The sequence below is a fragment of the Chiloscyllium plagiosum genome, unplaced genomic scaffold (genome assembly GCF_037043375.1).
Source record: "Chiloscyllium plagiosum isolate Xiang-an unplaced genomic scaffold, Cpla_swu_hap1 HiC_scaffold_2, whole genome shotgun sequence".
Classification (NCBI taxonomy): domain Eukaryota; kingdom Metazoa; phylum Chordata; class Chondrichthyes; order Orectolobiformes; family Hemiscylliidae; genus Chiloscyllium; species Chiloscyllium plagiosum.
The window spans coordinates 66,475,734-66,491,521 of NW_028270140.1; the positions used below are offsets into that span (position 1 = coordinate 66,475,734).

The 15,788-nt window shown below is 40.1% G+C and overlaps 1 protein-coding gene across 5 annotated transcripts in view; it reads right to left on the reverse strand.

Moving 5' to 3' along the window:
• dapk1 (death-associated protein kinase 1) overlaps positions 1–15,788 on the reverse strand; it is a 265,283-nt gene that overhangs the window by 50,569 nt on the left and 198,926 nt on the right. For 4 of the 5 annotated variants that reach the window (XM_087997453.1, XM_043713274.2, XM_043713282.2 and 1 more), the window contains 4 exons: positions 13,866–13,943; positions 6,973–7,195; positions 4,032–4,220; positions 1,237–1,434 (listed from right to left, as the gene is read on the reverse strand). In XM_087997453.1, the coding sequence (XP_087853579.1) occupies positions 1,237–1,434; positions 4,032–4,220; positions 6,973–7,195; positions 13,866–13,943 (688 nt within the window). The remainder of the gene's footprint in view (positions 1–1,236; positions 1,435–4,031; positions 4,221–6,972; positions 7,196–13,865; positions 13,944–15,788) is intronic. The other variant, XM_087997448.1, reaches the window with a different exon arrangement.

Sequence of the window (15,788 nt, forward strand, 5' to 3'; positions counted from 1 at the left end):
GATGATCAGCCTTGATCCTACTGAAAACATCCTTCTTTAGATATGCAACTCAACTGTACAAGCTTAGAGTGCTGTCTCACCCAATTGTCTTGCACAATTGTAGCAAGATGGTCTTTCTCTTGTGTTCCAATCCTCTTGTAATAAAAACATTTCTATTCGCTTGCTATGCCTACATGTTAATTATGTAACTGGAGAAACTCTGCAGAACTGGCAGCATTTGTGGAGAGAAAAAGAGTCACATTTCAAGTCCAGTGACGCTTCAAAAGATCATTGGATTCAAAATGTTAAGTCTATTTTTGAGTCTCTCAAAGCACTTCTTGTTTTTGTTTCAGATTTCCAGCATCCACAGTTCTTAGATTTATACTCATTCTGTGATTCTTGGACAAGGACACATAAATCCCCTTCAACATCACAATATAATAGTTTCTCAAGATTTAAACAAATGATAATTTCACCTATTCTTCCTGCCAAAATGAATGACCTCACATCTGCCACCTGCTGTCCCACTTTACTAATCTGGTTAAACCCCTTTCCTACCCAGTTTCAAATCAACAGATACATTAAACTCAGTCCTTCAACAAAGTCATTCATTTAGATGGCAATAGCAGAGAATGATAAAACTTGAACTGAAAAACTACAGAAGGTGCAACAGTTGGCTTCCACAGACGTAGAATTTGACTACCAGCTAAGGGTTCCTTCATGATTGAAGCCCTTGAGCTATAGGTTTTTTGCAGCACCCAAGTGCATACTGTCTGTCCTAAGAGTTAGAACATAGAACAGTACAGCACAGTACAGGCCCTTCAATCCACAACGTTGTCTCAAGCATTTATGTTAATCTAAGATCAACTTAACCATAACACTCCTCAATTTACTGCTGTCCACGTGCTTGTCCAGCAGTGGCTTAAATGTCCCTAATGTCTCTGATTAAAACATTTTCAGTATGTTATTTGTTGAACTATTACTGTGGTACATGAGGAGAAAAAGAAAGCTATCCTTAGCTTTTATTGAAGACTTTAAAATGAAACACTAAATTAATCATTAATTGGCAAACTTAACCCAAGTGTGTTTTTTTTTTCAAAGAAGAATCAAAATAAACTTCAAAAGAAATAAACATTTCTTCTATATTAAGATTATTTTTTTGGGAAAACTAAATTCTCATACTCTAAGGTTCTAAAGTTTCCTCTCACAATTGTCGGATAAGCGTATTCTAGGAATAATGCGTGAATTGAACCTTACCTAAAGGATCTTCAGCTGGAATAAGAGATTTGAGGGAATTGAGCCAAAAGGTCACTTGATTCAGTTGCATTTCATATGGTTCCTCTAGACTGAAAAGCACCATGTGGATAGCAGTGGAGTCATTTGCAGCAAAATAATCATAACAGCAATAGTAGACAGGATTACCAGAGAACTCCCAGACACTAAAATCGCCAACACCTAAAAGAAATTCAATGCTCAATTATCCTGAGCTGACCAATACATTTTTTAAAAAAGACCGCATGTTAACAGTCTGATTGAGAAAACAGTGGTAACAAGTTAAGTCAGTGATTCCCAAACTGTGGATTTCAGATCAGGTTTGTGAGAAACAAAACCATGTTAATCTTATATAGTGTGGCATTATCTAGGAGTTTCAATATAATCTAGATATTAGGTAAGCTCTATTTCCACAGGGACATGAAACAGGATGTGCAAATACATTGAGAGGATGATTCTGAGCTGGGAGTATGTGTTGCAAGGTGCAGTCTCTTTGGAATATTGTAAGAGCCTGTTCCCACCCCTCCAATCACCTTCTGCCATGCTTACTGGCCGCCAAATGCACGTTTGCCATCTGACACTCCCAATCATCATCCAGCCATCAGCTATGTGGATCAAATATGGAAATCAATTGGCATGCTTCTCGAAAAGTTGATATATTTTCTCATTCTCTTGAAGATTCTGATTCTGACCTGGGAGAATTTACGAATCCTCAAACATCATGTCCCAGCTTTGAGGATGATTGTTTGCCATTTTATTTGACTGCAGACAACATTACATTCAAGCTGGCACAGGTTCAAGGTGAGGGGGGAAAAGGTTTAGGAGAGAAGTGCAGGGAAATCTTTTCATACAGCGACTGGTGGTGCCTGGAAAGCAATGCCAGTGGAGATGATGGATTGGCAAGGTTTCAGGATTGGCTGTCTGACAAAAGGCAGAGAGTTGGGATAAAAGGTTCTTTTTAGGAATGGCAGCCGGTGACAAGCGGTGTCCCACAGGGTTCAATGTTGGGGCCGTAGCTGTTCACATTATATATTAATGATCTGGATGAAGGGACTGGGGGCATTCTAGCGAAGTTTGCTGATGATACGAAGTTAGGTGGACAGGCAGGTAGTACTGAGGAAGTGGGGAGGCTGCAGAAAGATCTAGACAGTTTGGGAGAGTGGTCCAGGAAATGGCTGAAGTTCAATGTGAGCAAATGTGAGGTCTTGCACTTTGGAAAAAAGAATACAAGCATGGACAACTTTCTAAACGGTGAGAAAATTCATAAAGCCAAAGTACAAAGGGATCTGGAAGTGCTAGTTGAGGATTCGCTAAAGGTAAACATGTAGGTTGAATCCGTGATTAAGAAAGCGAATGCAATGCTGTCATTTATCTCAAGAGGGTTGGAATATAAAAGCAGCGATGTGCTACTGAGACTTTATAAAGCTCTGGTTAGGCCCCATTTGGAGTACTGTGTTCAGTTTTGGGCCCCACACCTCAGGAGGGACATACTGGCACTGGAACGTGTCCAGCGGAGATTCACACGGATAATCCCTAATCCCTGGAATGGTAGATCTAAAACAAGGAACGGCTGAGGATCCTGGGATTGTACTCATTGGGGTTTAGAAGGTTAAGGGGAGATCTAATAGAAACTTACAAGATAATACATGGCTTGGAAAGGGTGGACGCTAAGAAATTGTTTCCGTTAGGCAAGGAGACTAGGACCCGTGGGCACAACCTTAGAATTAAAGGGGGTCAATTCAGAACAGAAATGCGGAGACATTTCTTCAGCCAGAGAGTGGTGGGTCTGTGGAATTCATTGCCGCGGAGTGCAGTGGAGGCCTGGACGCTAAATGTCCTCAAGCCAGAGATTGATAAATTCTTGATGTCACAAGGAATTAAGGGCTACGGGGAGAATGCGGGTAAGTGGAGTTGAAATGCCCATCATCCATGATTAAATGGCGGAGTGGACTCGATTGGCCGAATGGCCTTACTTCCATTCCTATGTTTTATGGTCTTATGATGAAAGCAGGCACATTAACAATGTTTAAAGGCATATTTTGACAGACACATGAATGGGAGGTGAACAGAGGGATAGAAACTGCACATAGGGAATATGTAGTGTTCTAAATAAGGAATAGGTATAGGCTTGGTGGGCCAAAGGGCCTGCTCCTGTGCTGTATTGAATTGAATTGAAGCTGCATCATGCCTGCACTAGATTTGTAAACATGCCTGTTTCCAACAGGGATCATTATATAGCTGTCCATAGCAGATTTCCTCACTAAACCACTTATAATAAAGACTACTGAGAGATTCCATGAATTATGGCTTTGGTCAGCTAACTCAACCTTGAACTGGAATTTTATTTTGCTTCTTCCTGATTAAATGGCTTAGATAGTCTACGGCATCAGGACAGCACTTGTTTGATAAATGCTACCAAAGATTTAAACAAACTGCCACAGTAATTGTTGTACATGAAGAACAAATTGATTTACTATGATCTTGAGGTAAGTGGCGAATTAAACTTAAATTAGAGACATACTGCAAATGAAATTAATGCCTTTTAAAATGCAGCTTCACCCACTCAATTTTACACAGTAATAACACAGCCCAGAAACTAAACAGCTTTCTGAATATGATAAGCCTGTTGAGATTTCAAATAACAAAAACAATTAAGCATGTTTTATACAATAATGGATTCAAATTTCATACTAGCTCTGTATTTAAGCTTAATGACTAAGAAGCCAGTAAAAAGGTCAGGAGTTCCAAGTTAGCTCTGTTGTAAAGTAAACATTTCTTACCATTAACATTAGCATGTTGTATGTCAATTGCTTTAGTAGACTGGTCATCAGTTACATAGTGTAAATTGTGTGTAGGTGAAACAAAAGCCTGTAGAACGCCTTTGGTTAGACTTGGTTCAAACATCATGCTCCGGCTCCTTACACTGACATTTTCACAGCCAGGGTACAAGTTTGAAATACTCACTGAAACTTGAAAATGAGAAATTAATCAAATATGCTGCTTATAAAGGCAATGGCTCTTGGTCCAAGGTCACCATCTAAATAAAAGTTGTAAAGCTTCTTAAATATAAATTATTCAAATTTAATTCAACTTTTCAAAAATATAAATTATGGCCCAGTGTGTGAAAGGCATTAACTGATACTAAACCGATATCAATTGGAGCAGCAGTTTGGTGCTATGCAATTGGACTTGTCCCCTTTTTAAATAGAGAAGGGGAAAGAAAAGTCAGCCAGTAACTTCGGGATTATTTTTGGAGTGTATTGACTGTTATTTATAGGCGACAACACAACCAGTTCACATAGAATGGTGAGATGAATTATTAATAAACACCACTAAAAAGTAGTTTGAGAGATAGATAACAGCCAAGACAATGGGACAACTTCCATATATTTCAAATAATACCATGATGCATTTTCCATCCAAGTGAGGGTGCAGATGGGGGCCTCCGTTTATATGCTGCATTTGAAGGACAGATCTTCTAACAATGCAGCATGTTCTTTGGACTGCAATGAAATCACAACCAAGATAATAGCTCATTCCCAGAAACTGCCTTAAATCACAACCTTCTGATTCAGAGCCAAAGGTAAACCAATAAGACAATGATTCATTGCGGTATAAGGGATGGCATTCCCAAGCTCGCTATGCTTTGCCATTGTGAATCGTTATATCCAATCTGATTTCACTACCTTTGTGCCTCAACTCCAGCTCAGTTGGTAACATTTGTGTCTGAGTTGCAAAGTTCCAGTTTAAAGGCCCACTCCAACACTTCAGTACAAAATATCAAAGTTGGGACTCCAGAACAGTACAGAAAGCTTATCACATTGTCAGAGGTGCTGTCTTTCAGAGGTCAAGGTTTGGACCTTTTGCTTGAATGTAAAAGATCCTATGGGATTATTTTGAAGAAGAGGCGAACTATCCCTTGGATCCTGGCCAATATTTAGCTGTCAGTGTCACAAAAATAGAACACCAGGTTATCATATTGCTATTTGTCCGTGCTTGCTGAGTGCAAATTGGCTGTCGCGTTTCCTAAATTATAATAGTGGCCAATTAGGCAAGGAAATCAAAGAATATTGGGGTTAGATGGAAATGCACATTTCAAACTCAAACACATCTCTCATGACTTTTTTTTAATGTTAAGGCAGGCAAAAAGGACATATGTGGCTTACTTCTGTTCCTAATTTGTACACTTATGAGACCACATTTTGCAAAGACTGCATTTGCTTTAAAATACTTTGAAAATGTCTGGTTGGCGTGAAAAACACAAGATAAATGCAAGGCTTCTTTGATTTTCTCATAATTCCAAGAAATTTTAAAGCAGCTCTGGAAGGGTTTGCAATTAAACCTCATCTGGGGATGGAGGAGACCATTTCCTCATGATGGGGTTTATTGCTGTCCAGGGGTTAGACCAGGGACTGATGTTACTCCTAGCATTTTCACTGAAATCCAATGGATGATTGTAGATCCACATAAAAGTGCTTTTGTAAATCCGTTTCCAGAATGAAATCGACATATTTGGCAGGAAGAACATTAGGGATACAAATCATCAGGCACTTTAGATAGTTGAATTTTGGTCATAAAGTATGCTATTAGTATAAAAATCAGTACAAAATCCTACTGTTATAGCAGATCGAAAACACAAACCATATCCTGCAAAACTGAAACCATAAGCTGTCTTTTTATTAGTAACATTTTATTTGGATTTTGACAGGCTGGTGAACATAACCTGTTAGCATTGCTAAGTTCACTTCCATTAATGGATTTCAAAGTCTGCTGGTGGAATAAAGTAGTCAGATTTTGCAGCATTAACAATTGGAACTGACTCATTGACACCTATGTTTCACTATCCAAATTAAACATCAAATTATACAAGCATCTTCTGACTCATATCAGGAGAGATTCTTTGTATCAATTAGTTCTGTCCTCATTTCTACTTATCCTTTTTCGATTTAGTAAAGCCACAAGAAATAGGAACAGTAGGCGGCGATTTGGTCCCTTGAAATTGCTTCACCAATAGGATCGTGGCTGATCTGACATTTCTCCTGATAACCTTCCTGCTCTTACCCCGCAACCCTCGATTCCCCTATTGATCAACGATCTATCTATTTATCTCAGCCTAAGTATACACAAGGACTCTGGAATTCCTTGCCACAGAGAGCTGTGGGGAGGAGCAAAGACACTCAATCCTCACAGAAGAAATTCCTTGACATCTCTGTCTTAAATTAGTACCCATACATAATGGGCACACATAAGGTGAATAGCAAAGCTCTCTTCCCTATGGTGTGGAAGTTCAAAACTAGGCGGCATATTGTTGAGGTGACAGGGAAAGATTTAAAAGGGACATGGGGGCAATTTTTTTCACAGAGGGTGGTTCGTAAGTGCAATACTCTGCCTGAGGAAGTTACAACAGGTACAGGTACAGTTACAACATTTAAAAGACGTTTGAATGTTACATGAATAGGAAAGGTTTAGAGGGATATGGGTCAAATGCAGGCAAGTGGGCCTAGTTTAGTTTGGGAGGCTTGGTCTGTGTGGACTGGTTAGATGAAGGGTCTATTTCTATGCTGTATGACTCTATGAGGCAGTCACATCATGATTTGGGAAATGGCTGTTTTGATAGGTCTCAAAATATGACTGTGTGATTGTACCTCTAGGGAGAAGCACAATTATAATACCTACGTTATGGCTATCCTTCACACTGTTGTTTAGAAATATTAAGGATACCTGTTGGCTTTGACGATAGTGGCGATGGAGGATAACGAGTTGAGTTGGTGGACGACAGCCTTGGTCTGCGTCTCCTGAAGAAACTTCGCAGAAGTCCACATTTGAGAGATTCTACAAGTGCCGTTTTACCTGTTCCTGAATTTCCAAACAACTTCAGTTTTATTCGGGCTTGGGAATTTTGAGAATGCCTAAGTTGCTGAATGAACATGCCTCTATGTGTATCCTAAAGTAAAACAAAGTAACAGAATTAATAGAGGTTCACGGTTGACATTGTCTCCATTGGCATGTCACCTAAGATGTTAAGGAGCTTTAAGCAGTTATTTTTAGTAACGAGTTAATATGTTCATTTTTGTTTCAATAATGCACAATGGAAACTAAGCTGACAACTTTGCTAAAGTGGAACTTGCCACAAATGTCAGCAATAGTGAATTCATGAATTTCACTGCATAAATTTAGATCACAATAAATTAGACAAACTGAAATCCTTCAGTTTATACTGTAAGGAGCACCATTCATGTACATCTGCTTATAATGCAGCACTAGGCAAAATGAAACTGGATAAATCTGGAAATGCTAAATAGAGTACAAGTACCTTCCTTCTGGAGACGAGAATGAAAATATGCATACACTTATGTAACCAAAACATGCTATAAAAGTTATAACGCTCTATGCAAGCAACTATCAGTTGGCGTAATGCCTACAAATTACTTAATCTGGAAATAATAAAATGTTAGAATAGTATTAGAACGTATAGGTGAAGCAGTGCTATTCTCTGGCTATGCAAAAATGTTCTCAGAGTTGTTATAAACACTGCCACTGGAGGGAGTATAAAATTAAAAATCACAACAGGTTATAGTCCAACAGGTTTATTTGGAAGCACCAGCTTTTAGAGCACTGCTCCTTCATCAAGTGGTTGTGGAATATAAGATTGTAAGACACAGAATTCATAGTAAAATTTACAGTGTGATGCAACTGAAATGATATATTGAAAAAGACCTGGATTGTTTGTTAAGTCTCTCATCTTTTAAAATGACCATGTTGGTTTCAGTTCTTTCTTATGTAAATCCCAGAACCTTTTTTTAAAAAGTTACATTCTCAAGTGAACTTTAACAATAGGTGCCATGTCAGCTTAGATAATGCATGAAGGTGTGAGCTTAAGGTCTGTCTGTCTATGTCCCAATGTTCAGACTGACACTATTTCTACAAAAAGGATTTACAGAATCTTACATGGATTCATGCAATTTTTTGAGCAAAATAAAACGTAATTCTGCAAGTGCAAACTCACCCCACATGCATGCGCGTGTCTGTGTGTGTGAGTGTAAAGGGGTAGAAATTTGTGAGAGGGTGAGTGTGTGGGGTGTGTATGTATGAGCAGATGAGAGAGGGTCTGTGTGAGTGTATGGGTCTGTAGGAGTGTGTGCACGCGCATGTGTATGTGTGTACAAGCAAGAGTGCATATCATGCAGTGGTGTCACCTGTAGTGTGACGTGAACCCAAGGGCCCGGTTGAGGCCATCCCCATGGGTACCGAACTTGGCTATCAACCTCTGCTCGGCCACTTTGCGTTGTTGCCTGTCCTAAAGTCTGCCTTGGGGGATGGTCATCCGAATGTCCGAGGCCAAATGTCCCGGACCGCTGAAGTGTTCCCCGACTGGGAGGGCACTCCTGGCTGGTGACTGTTGTGTGTATATGGAGTATATACTCCTTTCCAATCACAGGTGGGCTGATTGCTCAGGCTTGTGAGGCATCTTACTACAGATGATATAAATCACTGGAAGTCATTAACAACAAAAAGTGTTTTAACCAGTACTTTCATCAGAAATGTGATGGGTGTGGAGGGATTGGAAGAATAAAAGGGAAGGTCTGGGATAGATAGAGACACTAAATGTAAAATGATTACATGATGTCATTGACCAAAGGAAAAGATAGTGGTCATGACTATAATAATGAAATGAAGAAAATGTCCAGATGGGTGTGAATGACAGAGTAATGAACATCTTTTTCCAATTTTTTAAAAGCAAAATCATGACAAATAAGAATTTGATCACTACCAGGTGTTTACAGCATAAGAGGTGGTCATTCAGTCCTTCATGTCTACACTACAGAGGCTACGGCTTTGCAAGTGAATATCTAAATAATGTACACATGTTACAATACTTTCACAGCAGGAAGTTCCAAATACCCAAGCTGTCCAAGTTAAAAACTTTATCTCTAACTCTCCTCTTGGCCTTCTGTATGTCTTACCTTATATCTATGCCTTCTAGTTATGATCCCCTCTACTACTGGAGAAGAAGTGCTTTCCTATCCAACTTATCCAAGCCTCTCATTACCTTATAAATGTCTGTCAGATCCCCTTTGAACCTTCTCTACTCCAAGGATAACTATCCAACCTATCCAATGTTTCCTCATATGTCAGTCCCTCCAGCCTAGACTGTGGATTACAGAGGCTGTAAAGTGCCAAAGAAAAATGAGGTACTGTTCCTTAACCTGTTCTGTGCTTCTCTGGAATATAATTTAAGACCAATTTGGTGAATTAAAATGACAAGCAACTGGAAGCTCAAGGTCACGCTTGCTGACAAGGCAGAGATGTTCTGTAAAGGGATTTGGTCTCCCCAGCATAGAGGTTGCATTGTGAGAAGTAATTACAGCAGACCAGATTAAAAAAGGGACAAGTAAATTGTTGCTTCATCCAGATGGAGTATTTGAGGCCTTGGACAGTGAGTCGAGAGGAAATAAAAAGGGAAAATGTTTCTCCTGGTGTGGGAAGGTACTGTGGAAGGTGATAAGATGAGACGTTAAGGTGATTGAGAAGTAGACCAGGCTTTTGAAAAGGGGTTCAATCCCTTAGGAACTCTGGCAGGAAAGGGTAGGAGTTGAAGCATTTGGTGGTGTAATTGAAGTGCCAGAAAAGATGGAGCATGATCCTTCAAACATGGAGGTTGATATGATGGACAGTGAGGTAAAGCGGAACAATCACGGTTCTCGAAACAAGAGAAATGGTTGAGTGCAGCATGTGGGAAATGGGCTGACCAGAGTTCAGGGTCCTGTCAACCATAGTGAGGGAAGTCCTTAGTTGAAAAGAACCACTTACATCATTTCTTGATCAGTTAGGAACACAGGGGCAGTAGTAGACCATTCAGTCCACTGAGCATGCTCCACCATTCCATATAATGATGGCTGGTTATCCACATCAATGCCATTCTCCTCCACACCATTCATATATCTTTTCACATCAGTGCCTTTTAGAAATCTATTCAGCTCCACTTTAAGCATTGCCAATTACTTAGCCTCCACAGCCCTTTTAGATAGAGATGTCCAAACATTCACAACTGTCTGAATAAAAATGTTTCTCATCTCAGTTGTAAATAGCTTTCCCTTTATTCTGAAAGTGTCCTCTGGTTTCAGGCCTCCCCAGCCAGGGGAACCATTTGACCTGCATCTATTTGTCTATCCCTTTAAGTATTATTTAAGTTCTACTGAGATCACTTCTCATTCTGCAGAACTCTAGAGAATACAGGCCCAGTTTCCAAATCTCTCTTCACAGGATAGTCATGCCATTATGGGAAAAATTCTAGCAAATCTTTGCTGCACTCTATCAGTGGTGATGATATCCTTCCTAAGGTAAGGAGACCACACCTGGAGAACTGCCCACAGTTCTCCAGGTGTGGTCCAACCAAACTTTTAATATAATTGAAGCAAGACTTCAACTTATCAACTGCTTTTCTCTCCAGAAATGCTGCCAGGCCTAGTGAGTATTCCCAGCATGTTGTTTTTATTTTATATTTCCAGTGTTTGCGATGCTTTAATGTTTGTTGTTTCTCTTTTCTTCACTATGATATGAAGGGCATATTGAATAAACCTGTTGTTTGTATGACGATGATTATTATACCACATATTAGGAATCGTTTCAAGAACCCCTGAGACTCAATTGCTGCAAAATCCACCTCCAGGCTTTATGGCACCATTGGGAAGCATCAGTCGGCTTGTGGCGAAGAAACTCTTCAGAAGATATAATCTGAAATCTGGATGAGGTGGTAGCTATGGCATTTTTCTTAATAAGGGCAATAACAAAGTAAGATGATGCCATGTCTCACGTGTCTCTTTTCCACCTTCTTGACAATAATGGTGCAAGCTGAATTGGACCTGGAAGATTACGTTCCATTGAAACAAAACTGGAAATACAAATGATCACTTCATCCCAAAACCCTTTTGGTTTTATAACTTGCTAAGTTTTGTTTTGGCTGATCATGAACAGCTGCAGCTGAATTTTATGTTTGAACTGGCCTTACGCAGCAGTACTATCTTTTTCCAAACACAGACACATAATTCTGCATCCTAATTTGTATTTTGGACAAAATGAATCATTGAAAATTTGACAGAACTTGGAGATTCCAGCTAGCAGACTCTCATTCAGATGACAAGTATTCTGAGTGGGAAAATGGCCACTTACATTTCTCATCATCAACGGAGAAGACGATCTATTGAATAGACAGATATACTACCAGCTAAAGGTGATCAAAATAGACCCACAGAACAAAACATAGTGATGAATAAAGTCAGACCAGTGTTGCATTTATATTGCAAAACAACTACCACAAAAAGATGCTGCAATATTACTGTTGTGAAGATCAAATTACTTACTTATCAGTTAGTTTTGTCAGATCAACTTTAAAATCAGTTTCCAGATACATAATTGGCTCCAATCACAAATGACCATTTCAAGAGTCAGCACCTACTTCAGTCAAGTGTGCACTAGCTAAATGAAGGAAATTCAGCTTATTTCAACAAAAACAAATTGCTGGCAAAACTCAGCAGGTTTGGCAGCATCTGCGGGAAGGAAGCAGAGTTAACAGTTTGAATCCAGTGACTCTTCATTAGAAGTGGCAGCAGCTGGGAAAAAACTGGCATCAATGCTGAAGATGAGGTTATGAGAGTGAAGGCAGGTGAGTGGATAGGTGGAGATGGAGCCCAGAGAGCGAGATGTGCAAGACGTAGGTACAGAGACTACGGATGGCAGGCCAGGACAGAAGAAAAGCTGAATAAGTGATAATGAAAATTAAAGGTAGCAGAGAATGATAGTCTGCACTGAAAGCAGTCTATGTGATGGCAGGATTGGGTTTGGGAGTGGGAAAGATGGAATCAGTGTCTAAAGTTATTGAACTCTATTTTGAGACCCAGATACTGTAGGGTCCCCAAGTGGAAAATGAGATGTTGTGCTTTGAGCTTGCACTGATGCTTGTTGAAACTCTGCAGTAAGCCTGCAACAGAAATATTGCTGTTGAAGTTCCATGCAACTAGAAGCTTTGGATCATTTTTACACAGAATGTAGTTGTTCAGCAAAGCGATCAGCTAGTCTGCATTTTGTCTTCCCAATGTAGAGGAGCTTTTCCTAGCTGCTCTCAGTTCTGATGAAGAGTCTACAGAGCCATAGAAATGATACAGCACAAAAGGGGAGCATTGGGTCCATCTTGTTTATGCTGACCCAGCCACCCTTTCTAATTCCATTTTCCTACACAAGGCCCATTGCCCTGCAACTTGCACTATTTAAGGTATAGATCCAGATACTTTTTGAAAGAGTTTAGGGTCTTTGGCTCTGCCACCAACTCGGGCATGAAATTCTAGACAACTACCACTTCTGCGTAAAAAAAGTTTTCCTTGCATCCCCTCTAATCCTTTTGCCATTTAGCGTGAATCTATGACCCTTGATTTTTGAACTCTCTGCCAAGGGAAACTGGTCCTCTCTTCTGCTCTATACACACCCTTCACAATTTTGTATACATCAATCAATCATTCACTCCTCAGCCTTCTCTATTCTAACAAAAACAACATAACTTCTCCAACCTCTGCTCATAGCTACAATTCTCCACCCCTGGCAACATTCTGGTAAATCTACTCTGTACTTTCTCCAGAGCAATTATGCCCTTCCAGTGACCAGAACTGCACACAATCCTCCATAATCACCTGATTCTCCACAATCACCTGACGAAGGAGCAGCACTCCAAAAACTAGTACTTCCAAATAAACCTGTTGGACTATAACCTGGTGTTGTGTGATTTTTAACTTTCTGACTGTGTAATCCTCAGCTGCAGTCTGACCTCCTTGCCAAACAAGACTGGATTCGAAACATCAACTCTGCTTTCCTGTCACAGATGCTGCCAGACTGGCCGAGTTTCGCCAGCAATTTCTGTTTTTGTTTCAGAGTTCTAGCATCCACAGTTCTTTACTTTATTGAAAAATATCATTTTAGTTGGTTGTCCTGCATTGCTGCTATGCTTATTTACATTGGTAGGTTGGTGAGATAAAGTTACGAAGGGATGTGGAGCTACAATGATAAATGATGTTGAACTATATATCAACCATAATCTAACTAAGTGACAGACAGGCTGACTGGTCGACACTGTCCCAAGGATTCCCTGATGTGCTTCACCTCCAGTAATTCCTGATTGAAGGGCTTATGCCTGAAATGTCGATTCACCTGCTCCTCGGATGCTGCCTGACCTCCTGTGCCTTTTCAGCACCACATTCTTGACCCTTTACCTCCAATAACAGAATTTCAGTTATCTGATGGAATGAAGGCTTTGCTGTTATTGTTGATGACCATGAATGAGAAGTCTATTTACTGGCATAGTGTTATTGCAGAGTAGATGTTATCTTTGCCCATAAATAATTACAAGGGTACAATGTTCACATTGCACCAGAAAAAAACTTTTTATTTCTGACAAAAGTTAAACTTAGAATGGTACAGTCCTTTAATTTTTGGTTTAATTGCCTGACCAATTCAGGCTCGTGGTGTTACCACTGTGGGAAGAAAATGCACAAGCTGCCAAATGTGTTGCAAAAGGTGTGTTAACACCTGCTCATTATTAAGGTCCTCAATTTACATACATGCATTACCTTTTTAAGTCTGGCAAGTAAGTTGGCGACCTGTTCATGCTGTTCTGCTCTAGCAAGATCTTCTGAAGTTCTTCCGTCCTGTTAAACAACCAGCAATCAATTCAATTAGCTTGATTTCTACTTAATTTCATATTTAACCTACGAAAAGTCAGTGTTGGCAACCTGCATATTTCATTTTCACACACTTGTGCTAGAATATGACAGATAGCAAACTGTGTTAGCAGATGCTCAGTTAAGAGCTGCTAACAATTCACTCAGGAAGGTTTTGAAATGAACCAGATTTATTACACTGATTGCATAATAATTAGTTCCTGCTGTAACCATGTTAAAATACATTTCTGGATGAATGCATAATATGAGTAAATGCCTGCGGAGGCCAAAGAGGAATAAAAAAGCTTCATAAAACATCCGCGGATCGCATTACAATTGGCAAGAATATTAGCATATTTTTCATGAACACTAGTGATTTTAGATGAAGAGTTTTCCAATTTTGTACATCACTTTCATTTTATTTGGTACAGCTCCAGTAATGATAATTACATGATAATACCTTAACCTATAATTTAAGAAATAATTTTCCTAAATCTTCCCTGACTCATTGAATCATACATTACAGGTGAGTAGCGAGTCAGCCTATTGTGCCTGTGCTGGCTCTTTGAAAGAGTTTTCATATTACCACATCCCTTGCACTTGCTCCATGGCTCCACCAACACAGAGGTGTTTTCCTTTACTGTCCACGCAGTTCTGAATTCTTCACCTTGATAGCTACCCAGGAAATATTAAGTGGGTAAAAACCACTTGTACTAACTGGGCAACCTACACAACAGATCAGCCTCTGCTCAACTCTCCAAACCCCTTGTATTCACTCCAACTACCTCTCACTCTCTGACTCCCCCACCCTGCCCAACATAGCTTAACCATTGGTAACCTTATGATCACCTTGCTATTCCATGTACCCATATACCTCACTCACATTCATTCATTAGCACATTGAAAAAATGTCTATATGTCCCAAAGCTTTTTGTGTGTTAGTGAATGAATGAACTTACCTGAACATGGCAGTAATGTTGTAAAGAGGTGGCATATTTGGAATCCTCCAAGAATCCTACACTACAAAGGATGACTCCAAAAACAGGTACACAAGAAATAAGAGCAAAGTAATCCAGCTCCTCTAGCTTGCTCTGCCATTCAATAAGATCATGACTGATTTCATCATGGGCTCAACTTCACTTTCCTGCCTGATCCACATAAACCTCCAACCTGCTACTCATTTATTCGATGTCCCAGCATCCATTGCACTCTGAATTCGATAGCTTCATAACCCTTTGACAGAAGTGATTTCTCCTCATCAGTGTTTTAAATCTGCTAACCCTTCTAAAACTATGACCTCTGATTAGAGGTTGACCCATAAGAGGAAACATTTTCTGTGTCTATTTTGTCAATCCCACTTTATCTTATTTCCTCCTTAATTAGATCTTGTCTACTTCCATACTCCAGACAGTATAGGCCTATACTGCTCAATTCCTCTTCGTAACACAAAACCCTCACTCCGGGACTCAATCTAGTGAATCTCCACTGAACAGCCTCCAATGCAACTATATCCCTCAAGCAAGGGGACCATAACGTGGGCGGCACGGTGGCACAGTGGTTAGCACTGCTGCCTCACAGCGCCTGAGACCCGGGTTCAATTCCCGCCTCAGGCGACTGACTGTGTGGAGTTTGCACGTTCTCCCCGTGTCTGCGTGGGTTTCCTCCGGGTGCTCCGGTTTCCTCCCACAGTCCAAAGATGTGCAGTTCAGGTGAATTGGCCATGCTAAATTGCCCGTAGTGTTAGGTAAGGGGTAAATGTAGGGGTATGGGTGGGTTTCGCTTCGGCGGGTCGGTGTGGACTTGTTGGGCCGAAGGGCCTGTTTCCACACTGTA